Source organism: Labeo rohita, chromosome 18 (genome assembly GCF_022985175.1).
Source record: "Labeo rohita strain BAU-BD-2019 chromosome 18, IGBB_LRoh.1.0, whole genome shotgun sequence".
Lineage (NCBI taxonomy): Eukaryota > Metazoa > Chordata > Actinopteri > Cypriniformes > Cyprinidae > Labeo > Labeo rohita.
In genome coordinates this window covers 13,729,077-13,743,516 of record NC_066886.1, presented here as the reverse complement: position 1 = coordinate 13,743,516, position 14,440 = coordinate 13,729,077, and the positions used below count along the sequence as shown (strand labels likewise).

At 34.7% G+C, this 14,440-nt stretch overlaps 1 protein-coding gene across 2 annotated transcripts in view; it reads left to right on the top strand.

Moving 5' to 3' along the window:
• The window catches only part of nrn1la (neuritin 1-like a), a 34,154-nt gene extending 30,054 nt beyond the window's left edge, over positions 1-4,100 (top strand). For both annotated transcript variants that reach the window (XM_051135600.1, XM_051135601.1), the window contains exon 3: positions 1,098-4,100. In XM_051135600.1, coding sequence (XP_050991557.1) covers positions 1,098-1,377 — 280 coding nt within the window. In that variant the 3' untranslated portion in view covers positions 1,378-4,100. The remainder of the gene's footprint in view (positions 1-1,097) is intronic.
• The last annotated feature ends 10,340 nt before the right edge of the window (positions 4,101-14,440 follow it).

Sequence of the window (14,440 nt, the reverse complement as noted above, 5' to 3'; positions counted from 1 at the left end):
AAATTAAGAAATCAAGAAAAATCTTTCATGTCCCACAGATTTTTTGCGTTTTCAGCATTTTTCCAACAATAATTTTATGATTTTGAGATTGATTTTTTCATAACTGAGGAACTCAGTACTCATATGTAACTATTACAGAAGGTTCAAACGCTCACTGTTGCTCCAGACAGAAACACAATGCATTAGAGCGGGGGGTGAAAACTTTTGAACAGAATGTGAAGATGTGTGCATTTTTCTTATTTTGCCTAAATATCATATTTTTTCATTTTGTACTGCCCTTTAGAAGCTACAGGAGATACTTATATGTTCCCCAGAAGACAAAATAAGTTACATTTCACTGATCTTTAAATTCAAAAAGTTTTCACCCCGCGGCTCTTAATGCATAGTTTTTCCTTCTCGGAAAGGGTCGAAATACACAAAAATCCTGAAAAACCAAAGAATCTGTGGGACCTGAAGAAACAGCGGGCAACTGTTCGGGACAAACAAAGAACTCATGAACAACTATCCTTAAACAAAAAAAAAAAAAAAAAAAAAAAAATGTGGATCATTCAGGTAACAACACAGTATTAAGAATCAAATGTATGTACTTTTGAACAAGGTCATTTTTATTAATTCAACTATTATTTTCTCTTGTTGACTATATGTAAATGTCTTTAAACAAAAATAAAAAATAACATGCATTTTGTATGATCCCTCTTATTTTGGTAAAATAATTAACATTTTGCAGATTCTACAAACTTTTAAGCTGTAGTTTAAAATTTACGCACATTTATAATCTTGATGTATGGTCATTTCAAAGTGTATTTTAAACCCAAAACGTTATTTTAGCTGCAAAGTTTTTTAAATATAAAACAAATATAGTGCTTAATACTTCTTATAATATATGAAGTGTCTAAATGTAAAAGTTTGACAATAAGTAAGTTTATAACATTAAAATGCCCCATACTGTACTGCTGCTTCGTCCTTCATTTTAAACTATGGCTACATGAGGGATGTTTCAGGTCTTCGATTTATTTTTATCAGACTCTCGCTCATTAGCTTGTAGATTAGGTATTAAATATTCAGTATGTTTAACCTTAAGCTTGTGTCTGTTGCAGATCCTGGGATGATTTTCATGACTGTGCAAATGTGGCCATGGCCGGCTGCCCTGAGGAAGCTGCTGTGGTGTGGGAGTCTCTGAGACAAGAGTCCAAAAAGATGCAGTTTTCTGGGAACCTGTATGAGATGTGCTCTAGTCGTAGCCAATCGGCAGCTGCCTCCGATTCCCAAAGCCCAGATGAAACCAATCAGGAGTCGTTAAAGGGACGAGCTAGTCATACAAGCCTGACCTTTCTGACCTTCTGTTTGCCTGTGCTACTACTGTTTCCATGGATATAATCGCATCTCAAGACTCAAATATTCAGCACATAGACAACAATACTGACTGGTTTGGTTTTGACATTTCCGTGTAGTAGAATAAGATTTATTTTAGGCTTCAAATCAAACTTTTCAGAACAAAAAGAATGTCATTTCCACACAAAGGACATTTGTTTTCAGGTCCAAATCGTTTACTTTTATTATTTATTCATTGTTTATTTAAAATCTTAAAATAGCTAACTTCATTTTAAGCACAATCAAGGCACAAATTTCATTCATAGGAGGACCAAAATGCACTCCAGGCCTGATGTGGATGAAACAAAGATGGCGAAAGACATTTCCAAACATTCATCTATGAGGAAATTAAATGAAGGTCTACTGCAATACATTATCACCATGGTGAGCTATGAGTATCAAAGCAATGTAAAGAGCCCTCAAAAATGTTATTATTTCACTCTGTAGTGTAATCTTCTTTTGTAGGATCCTGAGAGGATTAAGTTTAAGGATTACACCAAATAAAAGTAAATTTAAGCAACACGGCTCACCTACAGGCTTTGTCAGACTTTGTAGTCTGTAGTCTGAATGCCTTCGGGTGACAATTTAAACTCAATTTATTAATGACGGGTTCATTGATTCAGTTTAACAAACAGCACAGCATTATGCTTGAAGGTGTTTTTGTACTAGTCTGTATGAGTACGGAACTGCTGTTTATTCAATGTTGGTCAGAGTACTGTGTATATACTGTATAGTCTTACATTATACATTCCTCATAGCTACTTTTTTATTTTTTCAAATGTGTATTTGTAATGACACAAGATGGATTAGCTTCAAAAAATCACGATGGTACAGTAATGTAAATATGACCGACATGCTGTAAAGAAGAGCTTTATGTGAGTATATTATATGAAATACATTATCATTTAGTGCATAATGAACAGATGAGACAAATCAATGGAGGTGAACTCATTAGCGGCGATTACACTGTGTCTACACCGGATGTGAGCTGCACGACACGACGCAACAAAATACTATAGAACCCATTATCCACCTTATTCTTCAATGCGGAAGTAAGCCTATGGGCGAGACTTCCAGTTCATTAGCCGCTATAGAGGGTTTGCCCTTAAATCACGATTTGGTCAGTACCTGCATGCGTGGCCATATTGGAGATACTCAGATTTAAACAAAAGCATGGATTGCTGTCTAAACCATGAAAAAAAAATGTGTGGAAGCTGCTAAATCATATAGAGAAGGGCTTAGTAAGCAGAAAAGGGTGCAATATTTTGACAAACTAAAGTTAACAGGTGGTAAAGACACATGTGAGCAGTATTAATTAAGATATTAGCCTAATATTTCACCTACCTGACTGGAAATGATAAGAACAAACATGAATGTTGTCAAGATTCTTGCCCTGGAAATCCTGGTTCAGTTTGGCCAACCACAACTTTTCGCAGTCTATAATGCTCCAAATGTTTTTCCTGGTCCGACCGATTAGTACAGCACAAAACATGACAATAATCAACCATTTTCAGCAGCAATAATCAGCAAAATATGCAAGTTTAGTTCTGTGTAGTGGCATTGTGTACATTTAGTGCCGCCATGACCGTGTCGTGAAAACACTCTAGGAAATAAAGAGAAGAATAAAACGGCTAGTAAACGGTTTGCACTACAAAGCAGTGTGTTAATAATTAAGATAACAGTCAAATAATAAGGTAAGAGACATACAAATTTGAAATATCAAGCAGCAAAGCTGTTGTGTACAGGAAATAGCAGGACGCGGATGAGACCGGAAGTCAGACCCATACAATTTATAACGGTCGCTTGTCGCGTCCAGTGTAAACAAACTCGAGCTGTTGCGACGCGGCGCGACTCGACAACTGTCTCTGGTGTAGACACGGTGTAAGATCAAATTGTGAATGATTATTACCAGAAATACAAGCATACAGTGTATTCCTATGGATACGTGACTTTGTGTGTAAAGCGAAGGAGGTTTTTTCCCCGGATCAGCTTTCATTACTTCCACTCAGCGCTGTGCTCTGCTCCGCTCAGCGGATTCCTTAGTCAATGTGATTTATGTTTAATTTTTAGGCTTAATTGGCAATCAATCATGTTTGCCAATGCAGTGAACTTATTAAGGAGGGCAAAAGCCATTTATTTAGTCAGAATATTTTTAAAAAACACTTAATAGGGGAGGGTTGCCAGCCACTTGTGTCTCAAATTTAGCTTTTGTGTGGTAGACTGACTGACTACTAACACATGCTTTAATTCCAAATCCAATTCCACTATTGTCATAGCCAGTGAATGTAGTACAATCTAAAAAAATATGTCTAAATAATATAGTAAGGGCTAATATGTACAAATTTTAAGTGTACATCACTCCTTGCTACATACGTAGAGCTCATTAATACCTCCCTTATTTATAATATGAAGACATTTGCTTGATAGATGCGTTTTATGAATCGCATGTAAAACTATTGTTTTCTTTTTTCATTTTGATATTATATATTCTCATTTAAAGCTGTGCCCTGATCTCTACAAAAAAAAAATCTTACGTTGTTAAAGGTGTCTGAAAGAATGTTTTAAATGCTTCTTGTTTTCTGTCTGTCCGCACAATTATTTGCTCTACATAACAGTATATTCTATACATTATATAAATAAAACTATTGCTATTACATAAATAAAAAGGTGCTGGTCAACTAGTTGAAAGTATCTGGGATTTCCCCCTGCTTTATGCTATATAAACTGCTTTTCACAGCTAAGCAAAATGTGTGTAAATCTCTTGTTCTCACTTTGGATGGCATTTTTTATTCCTCTACCTCTTCCAGATATTAATATTTCATGTGTCACAGATGCCTCTGTAAACACAGACACACCTTCAGTTAGCAAGACGAAGGTTACCTCCCAACGCAGCTGAATCCTGCTCCAAACATACATATAAACACCCAGCGGTGGTATGAGAACAACCTTTTTTTGTGCATTACTCTTTTGAAATCATGAATTTTGTTTGTACATACAGAAAACATAAACAAACATGAAGTGTAGTTGATTTTATTGGCAAAATACAACTCTTTGGCTTGTGTTATACTAGGGCAGCTAATACTTAAGGATGTTGTCTGTGTACTCTGATGATATATGGTAATCCAGTAACAGTTTAAAGAGTTATGGAGATGCGCCATGGTTTTATTGCTCGTAATGTGTTATGTTTACGTGGGCGTTTTAATTGCAAAGACGCTTACTATTTTTCTTCTTCCTGTAGATACATTTTAATACTCTGTCTGTGGCAGAATACTTAGCATACAGCAAAATTCTCTAATGATATTGACATGATGTTTTGAAGGTCCCCTGCTGGAAAATCCATCTTAAAGGGAATGTACATCCAAAAATGAAAATTGTTTACTCTCCCTCATGTTGTTCCAAACCTGCATGCAAAAAAGGTATTTTGAAGGATGTTGGTAACCAAACAGTTTTGGTTCCCATTGACTTCTATGTATTTTTTGTTCATAAAATAGAGCCAAAGAGTAAATGATAGGCTAACAGTTTTTATTTTTAGGTGAACTATCCCTTTAAGCTTGATTTTTCAAAAAAAGAGGGAAAACTAACTAATGAACCTCAAACATAATTTGATTAAAAAACAGGATGCAATTACATTTTAATGCATTCAGCTATATCTGATGTCATTCAGGAAGATGCTGTCATTGGAAACCACAGCATTCACATCTCAGTGTTGATGTCCTGGTCATTAATCAACTCATGATGCTGCAGACAGTTTGTGCTTGATTTAGGTGAGAGATCTGCTGGGCCACTTGCCCTCTGTGCAGATGTTGCACAGTCACACAAAGCCTACAGACACTTACACACACACCTAAGACTCATGCCAAACTATAACACTGCTTGCATTAATCAGACCCTTCCTGATTGATCGGGGGAGGATGAGCTGTTTGATCACATCCCGCCCTTCACTTCACCCCCTCTCTTTCCTCTCTCCACCACTCTTGGCAACTGTTCTGATCTGACACATTACCACTTTAGGGAGGGCCAGGTGATATTTTATAAATCCTCTGAAGAAGAGTGCAAGGAATAGAGGCGTTAAGTTCACTCAGATCATGCTCCAAATCCAACGACTCCATCCTTATTTTTGCTTTTCTTTTTTATGTTTTTTTAATAGCTGATATTGTCAACTTATATAACAGTTTTGACTTTAGATTTTCTAATACCTCTTTCTGAAGATTGCATCATTGCAAAAAGCTGTCTTTATGAAGAAGTCATTTGAATAATTTACTTAACCGATTCATTCAAAAAAGTGGCTTTTATCAATTAAAGGGAAAATGAAAATACTGTCATTAATTACTCACTCTCATGTTGTTCCAAACCTGTAAGACCTTCATCTTCTGAACACAAATTAAGATATTTTTGAAGAAATCTGAGAGCTTTCTGACCCTGCATAGACAGTAACACCGCTCAGGAATGAAACATGTAAGTGAGTAATTGAATCATGTACTCAGTTGCTTGGTTCAAAATCTCTTGTTTGTACAAGAATGAAACAGGTGACTTTTTTTGAGTGTTTCAGTGGACCATCCAATTAACTGATTCACTCAAAACACTTAATTAATTCAGCAACGAGTCACTGAATTATACACTCAATCATCTCATTTAAAACACTTGATTCATTCGGGACTCAAACATGTGCGTAATTGAATCATGCACTCAGTTGATTTGTTCAAAAACTCTAGTTTATTTAAGAGTGAAACGTGGCTTTTTTTGGAGGGATTCAGCGGATCATCCATTTAACTAATTCACTCAAAACACTAAATTCATTCAGCAAAAAGTCACTGAATCATGTACTCAGTCGATTCACTTAAAACACTTGATTCATTTGGGACTCAAACATGTGCGTAATTAAATTATGCACTCAGTTGATTTGTTCAAAAACTCTAGTTTATTTCAGAGTGAAACTTGGCTTTTTTTGGAGTGATTCAGTGGATCATCCATTTAACTAAGTCACTCAAAACACTGAATTCATTCAGCAAAAAGTCACTGAATCATGTACTCAAACAATTCACTCAAAACACTCGATTCACTGAGTAATTAAACATATAAGTGAGTCACTGAATCATGAAGATGTTTTGTTCAAAAACTTTAGTTTGTATATGAAACGTGACTTTTTTAAGTGATTCAGTGGATCATCAATTTAACCGATTCACTCAAAACACTTAACTGATTCAGCAATGAGTCTAAATCATATACTTAATTGGTTCACTCCAAACAGTTGATTCATTCAGGAATGAAACATGTAAGCGAGTAATTCAATCATGGACTCAGTTGATTTGTTAAAAGTCTCTAGTTTGTATAAAAATGATTTTTTTTTTTTTTGAGTGATTCATTGGATCAGCCATTTAAGTGATTCACTCAAAAAGCTTAATTCATTCGGCAATGGAATCACTGAGTCATGTACTTAATGTATTCACTCAAAACACTTGATTTACTCAAGAATGAAACATGTGAGTAATTGAACAATGCACTCAATTGATTTGTTCATGAATGTGGCTTTGTTTGTGTGATTCAGTGGATCATCAATTTAACCGATTCACTCAAAACACTTAATTGATTCAGCAATGAGTCGCTGAATCATATACACAATTGATTCACTCCAAACACTTGATTCATTCAGGAATGAAACGTAAGTGAGTAATTGAATCATGCACTCAATTGATTTGTTAAAAATCTCTAGTTTGTATAAGAATGAAACGTGTTTTTTTTTGAGTGATTCATTGGATCAGCCAACACTTGATTCACTCAAGAATGAAACATGTGAGTATTTGAATGCACTCAATTGATTTGTTCATGGATGTGGCTTTGTTTGTGTAATTCAGTGAATTATCCATTTAACCGATTCACTCAAAACACAAGCAATGAGTCACTGAATCATATATTCAATCGATTGACTCAAAACACTTGAATTATTTAGGACTGAAACATGTGAGTGATTGAATCATGCACTCAATTAATTTGTTCAAAAACTGTAATTTAAGAATGTAACAGATTTTTTTGGAGTGATTCAGTGGATCATCCATTTAACTAAGTCACTCAAAACACTTCATTCATTTAACAATGAGTGAAATCATATACTCAATCAATTCACTCAAAACACTTGATTTATTCAGGACTGAAACATGTAAGTGAGTAACTGAATCATGCTCTCAGTGGAGTTGTTGAAAAGTTGTGGAGTTGTTGTTTTTTTCTTTTTTGGAGAGATTCAGTGGATCATCCATTTAACCAATTAACCTAAAACACTGAATTCGTTCAGCAATGAGTCACTGAATCAATTCACTCAGAACTCAATCAATTCAATCATGCACTCAACTAATTTGTTTAAAGAATTGGTTTATTCAGGAATGAAACCAGTGGCTTTCTTTTAGAGTGATTCATTGGATCATTAAGTTATCTGATTCACTCGAAACACTTCGTCACATCAGGAAAAAAAAACACCCCAAATCACACAGGAACTGCTATGTGTTGCCCAGGTAGGAGTATGTGTCAGAAATGTTATAGACTGTTGTCACAGTATATGGTATGATAGATGGTTCCTTTAAATTGTGTGGTCTCAAATTGTCTAATAAATAGAAAGGCAGCACAGCACATCTATGTCTACAGTGATGTGTAAAATCATGAATTCTTTCAGTCTCACTCAAGATATTGTTACATCAGCAGCTCTTCCCTCAGCCAGCAACAAATGTACCATGATAGATAATAGCCCTTAAAATCCTTCTCCATGTTCACTCATTAAAATCAGGAAGACAAAGGGTAATTTATCACTCAGGAAATCCTGATATTGCCCATTCCAGCTCCAAGCAAAACTAGCACACGCTCCCTTATTAAAACTCTGCCCAAGGGGCCAAATCTAGTTTACTTTCTGGAATTCTCTTTCTCTTCACGCAGATTGCTAGAGAGAGAAAATGTATATAAGCTTCTCTCTCCCACATTCCTTCATTTTGTTCATCCCTCTTTCTCTCTCCTTTTGCCTCTCTCTGTGATAGATTCATCAGAAATGAATCGAGGGTCGATCTGATGTGTTGAGGTAGATACAATGAAATGTGAGACAACATGGGCGAGGGGGACTGATGGAAAAGGAAATAGTTTAAGGAGATAAAGAGGGAATTTATATGGAAAGAGGGTGAATGGATAGATATAAGATAGAATGTGTTGTAAAAAAAAGAAAGAAGTAGGCAAAATACTAATATGTGAAAGCGTGCACATTAAAAATTCTGCAAAAACACTTTTCCATAAAACAGCTAAATGTAAATTTGCAGCAAATATGGCATGTATCAGATGCAAATAGGCAGGATTTATTTATTAAACTGTACAAATTATTCTTAAACTATAAAATAAACATTTTGTTTTGTTTTTAAAATATAGAATTACTTCTAAGTAATTAAATTGAAATAAATTAATATGATTTAAAATTATCTAAATTGGTAACTGTTGCATCTTTCTTTCTTTCCTTCTTTCGTTTTATTCTTTCTTTTATTTATATGTGATTATCAGACATAAATTCATTTATCTTTTCCATCTGTGCATCATCCTTAAAGGATTATTTCATAAGTTGCAAGTAAAGACTGGTTTCTCTTTACAGTGATCGACTTGCTGGGTGCCACTATATCCTACAATCAATACTTGCTTACACATATGGCTCTGTATCTCCCAATGGGCACATTCTCCTGGCCAGATGAAAGTCTGTCTTTTAGTTTGTATTTCATTCCACCTGATTAAAAGTACAGGTTTTAATAATTACACATTTTAAAATAATTATAACCAAAATAATAATGCATTGTATCTATGTATTGTATTGTATATGTTCCAAAACAGTCTATGTGTACATGCTGATATTGCTTTTTAATTTGGTTTTGATATAAAAAAAAATCTTTAAAATGATATTTATTGCAATTTTTCGAAAAAGCACAAAATGTTTTGTTTATCATCCTTTCCGCATATCTTACATATCAAAAAGAAATAATCACTATTACAGTTCCAATACATATATAGTGCATGTCAGTATCATATCAAATGTATAGCTTTGCTTTTATGGATCTCATAAAATGCAACACTTCAACAGATTATACAGCAGAGCTCTCATTTCAGGAGGACAGGAGGGTTACCCTCTGTTTGTGTGTGCATGTGTGTGTGAGTGTGTTTATGTGTGTTTGTGCTCTTACAAAGCTGTGATTCATTTTTCACTGCTGCCATATTTTAATTCCCTGCTGAGATAAGAATGGTCCCTGAAAGAGTCCCTGTGGAAATCACAGGAGGCAGTGGTGGGCTTGCAATTGCTTTGCACTCAGGAAAAGAGTAATGAATAATCTATTGGCACTACAGGAGGGGTGGGTTAAACGGATATTGGTTAGGGAGATAGAATTAAGACGATCGCCACACATTGAAGTGTGATTCCTACATATTTTGCACATGGTAGTTGTCATTGACACTGATAAATAATTACCTGTTTTGTACACACATTGATTCCCACTGGTATTAACCTACTTTTTACCGTTATATATTGTCATTAGACACCATTTTTTTGCCAGCATTGTTTTTACAGAAACATAAATCTTTTGGTGTCAAAGTAGACAAAATAATAGTAATGAATAAAAATGCCTGTGTTCATGTTCTGTGCTTTGTCTTTCATATGACCCAGGCATTATTACTAGCCAATATTTGTCAGGGTGGGTTTCTATTAATTTCTTTATAGAAACAGAATTAAAAGTGTTAACAAAAAAACAAAAACTAAGCAAAACACAGCAAAATGAAGTAAAGCAAAGCAAAGCAAGCAAACAAACAAACAAACAATTTAAAACCAAAAACAAAATAAAATGAAGGAAAGCAAAACAAAAACAAGACAAAATTAAGCAAAGCAAAACAAAACAAATCAATTCAAAACAAAAAACAAGACAAAACGAAACAAAGCAAAATAAAGCACACAAAGCAAAACAAAAATCAAAGCAAAACAAAGTAAAGCAAATCAATAATAAAAAGAAGACTAAACTAAGCAAATCAAAAAACAATTCAAAACAAAACAATTCAAAAAGCAAACCAAATCAATTCAAATATAAAACAAGACAAAACAAAACAATTCAAAACATAAAACAAGACAAAACAAAACAAACCAAATCAAATCAGTTCAATTCAAAACAAAAAACAAGAAAAACAAAACGAAGCAAACCAAAACACGCCTAGTCAAAACAAAAAGCAAACTAAAACAAAGCAAAAGCAAAGCCAAGCTAAACAAATCCATTAAAAAAAACAATACAAAACAAAGCAAAGCAAAACAAATCAATTCAAAACAAAAAAATACCAAGACAAAACAAAGCAAAGCAAAACAAATCAAAGCAATACAAAAAATATAAACAATTATAAAACACAAAACAATTAATGAAACAGCAAATATTTAAAAGGTAACATTAAATCATTGTTTTATCAAACTAATATTAATATTAATTAATTATTGTAATGTGCTTATGGGTTTTGTTTCAAGTTTCATGTCTTTTAATTTTTCTGTAATATAATCCATTTAAGGGGAGTTGAAGAACCCAACTGCAGCTTTATTTACAAACGTGAATAAGATATAACATAAATGAAGACCGCCAACTTGACTTTAAACAAAACCCCATTTTACAATTATATGAATGTTTGAGATTTTAATTTAATTTGATCCACTTAAAATTTGACAACTTTTTAAAACATTAAAATTGACAAAACAAGATATCCTAATAGAGAAAAAATATTTATGTGACTGGACTTTTGACTCAAAACCTTATAGGCTAGCATTTCCCCATGTGACAACTAGCCCCTCTCTCCACTGCATTAATCCACAGAAATGAGAAGCTCAACTGAAAATAATTGTATTCTAAAAATAGAGCCAGAATGTTGGATGTTAGCTTTTGAATGGTTATAGTCAATGCGGAGGACAGATTCCTCATGTTTAATAGCCTGTCCTTTGAGGCATCCATTCACCTTTAATAAGCCCCGGAAATAGTATGTGGTTGGTATGAAAAGAATGTCTGAGATAAGATTCTTTGCACTTGTAATAAAAACTGACTCAGATCTGTGGAATTTCGAGACTGCAATTAATAAAACTCCTTTTAAATTCCTATATAGTTATTGAAGTAATCCGATTCATTCCATTTTAAAATATTTTTATGTGGTTTTATTATGGTTTTTATACATCATGAAGACTGCAAGAAGACTGCAAGAATCCTGTCATGTTCACATTTGTCAGTCAAGGCCAAATAATATTGTCAGTGAAACAGGAATAAACCACAGTTTCACTCTTCAAGCTCGTCAACTGCCCACAGTTGCGTAGCTCTGACTATACAGGATGTTCTGTAAACTCAGAGGTCATTGAACATGGCATGGCTTCTGCGCCAAATTCTGAAATTAGATTTTACTTCGCCGTTATTGAATCACTTTGACTTCTTCGCTGTATCCCATTAGTTCCTGAAAGCAAAACCAGGGCATGAGGTTTCCTTCCCAAAGAATATTTTCTTCTGAAAGCTCCACCATCTCTCTGTTCGACTCTCTTGTCTGGGGAGCCACCAGGGCCACCTTAGAAGTTGAGAAATACGAGTGTGAACCAAGAATAGCACGTCTGCAAGAAGATGTGTCTAGAATTTTATGTCTTTCTAACAACAGATTTGTAGCAAAATCACTATGCGGTTCCTCTGTGCTAAAGTTTAAGATTTCAAACAGATTGTAATGGAAAGCTAAATTGCGGGTCTGCTCTAGATGTTCAATCTCAATCCTCCAAATATTTGGACGTGTTCAATTTAATCTCCATGCGTAATGAGCGAGGGGAATTAAAGAAGCAAGGATGTCTGCTATCAAAGATCCAAGGGAAGCTCAGTGTTCTTGGACAAACTCAAACTGGACTTTGCACTCAGATGACTGCCAAATTTAGTGCCCATATTGCCTGTTCCGACGCTCTGGCCCTGACAGCCCCACAGGGTAAGACTGATTATCATGAGAATAATTGAGAGAGAGGAAGAGTCAGTGCTGCTTTTAATAGAGCTGTTTCTATCTTCATACTGATAAATAATGCACGGCAGTCAGCATATTTGGATTTAACGGATGATATTGACCTTTTTGGGCAGATAGTGAGTGGGGTGTGAGACGAGGAGAGAGAGAGGGAAACTGAGAGAATAAGAATGAATTAAGAGTGAGAGAGGGATGCAGAGAGACAGCCTTGAAGGCCAAGCAATCAATCATGCTGATATTGTTGATTTGCTTTGCATATTGTTATGAAAATAACAAACAAACATAGATTATAATGTGACAAATTCAATTTAACATTGAAGAAATCAGTCACTGTTTTGGAAGCAGCGCAACAAAGCCTTTATCCATCATTTACTGCCACATTGCATGAGCTATCACGTCAAATATGGGTTTGATGTTTTATAGTAAGTAACCCACCATTATTTTGTCGCTTATAATGCTTAGCATGTTATAAAACAGTCCCCAAATCTGATTGGCCAAGAGTGCTGATATATATAACGATCCAAAATTGTTATAGTAACTTTTTCTGCAGGTTGCATTGTTACACCAATAAGTGGTGACATATGAATCAATGAATCATTAATTCAACCTATTCGTTCAAAACACTTGTTCAGAAATGAAACACGTGGCTGTTTTGATTTATTTAACACTTGGCCGCATCCAAAAGTGCATACTATCCACATCAGACTCATATTGGAACAATGCTTCACGTTTCCATTCAATAGTGATTCTACCCTAGTGAAAAATATACTAAAATGTATTTAAAATACATTTATTTCATGTTAAGTATACTACAAATACATTTACATATTACATACTTAAAAATACCCTGCAATTGTATTTTTAGCATACTAAACTGGTTTATTTACAGTCTCCTAAATTGGAACAACTAATTTTGTAGCCTACTTGTAGTGCTAAAGTCCAACTAAAGATATACTTAAGTACATCTGATTGTGCTAAAGTGGAACTATTGCAAGTATACTCTAGGTACACTTTAAATATTTTGTATTTACAGACCAATATCATACAATCCTCACCAATAGTGACATTAAAACATATTTTAGACTTAATATTAAAGGAATGTGCATTGTGCACAAGTTGCGTTCCAAATAAAGTTTAACTGCAATTTCATATCAGTAAAGTCTCGAGCGACACGTCAGTAGATATGTTGAACTATACTTAGTATAAAATAAACACATTTCAAATCTATTACTAGGGTAGTCAAAGTATTTTCTATTATAATATAACGTTAAACACATGAAAACAGTTTTTAAAAAGCGTATGGCGCCATAGTTTTATCACTTTACAGTGTCACAGTGATGTATTACCCCGTTTTAACATGGATATCTATGGAGACCGGAAAAGAAGAGCACCTAAACGGAAGTGAAAATCGTAGTATGTTTAAATTCTTAGTATTCATAAAACAGTAGCAAAGGTATACTGCAGAAAGTATGTAATTTTGAAGGCAACCATGGACAACCTTTGTCCAAAATTACATGGCAGCATTTGAAAACTCATATTCTCCCTGCTGAAAAAAAAAAAAAACAGCGAAAACCAGCCGAAGCTGTTTGGCTGGTCTTAGCTGGTTTAAGATGGAAGTAGCTGGTTTTAGCTGGTCTCCCAGCCTGGCTAGGCCGGTCAATCTGGTTTTAGCTGGTTGTTCCAGCTGGTCTCCCAGCCTGACCAGATAAGGAGGTGGCCAAAACCCCTCCAAACCAGTCTGCTGACCATCTAAGACCAGGCTGGATGACCAGCTAAAACCAGCCAACTAGCTTAGACTGGTTTTAGCTTTTTTTTTCAGCAGGGCTCTGATTAGGTATTGTTTTGAATAGCTACTGTTAAAACAGTATGTTCATTATAGTATGAAAATAATCCAGACATAGTACTAGATTCAGAATGTTGTCACTGTCATGTGACCACTTATCAGCGTTGCGTTACTTCACTGCTATTCACAAATCCTCTCCTGTGGCCTAATGGGATCGTAAAATGTCCACTGGATACACATGTCAGAATCTTACCAGAAGTAACCTTTGAGAAACTTTTCATC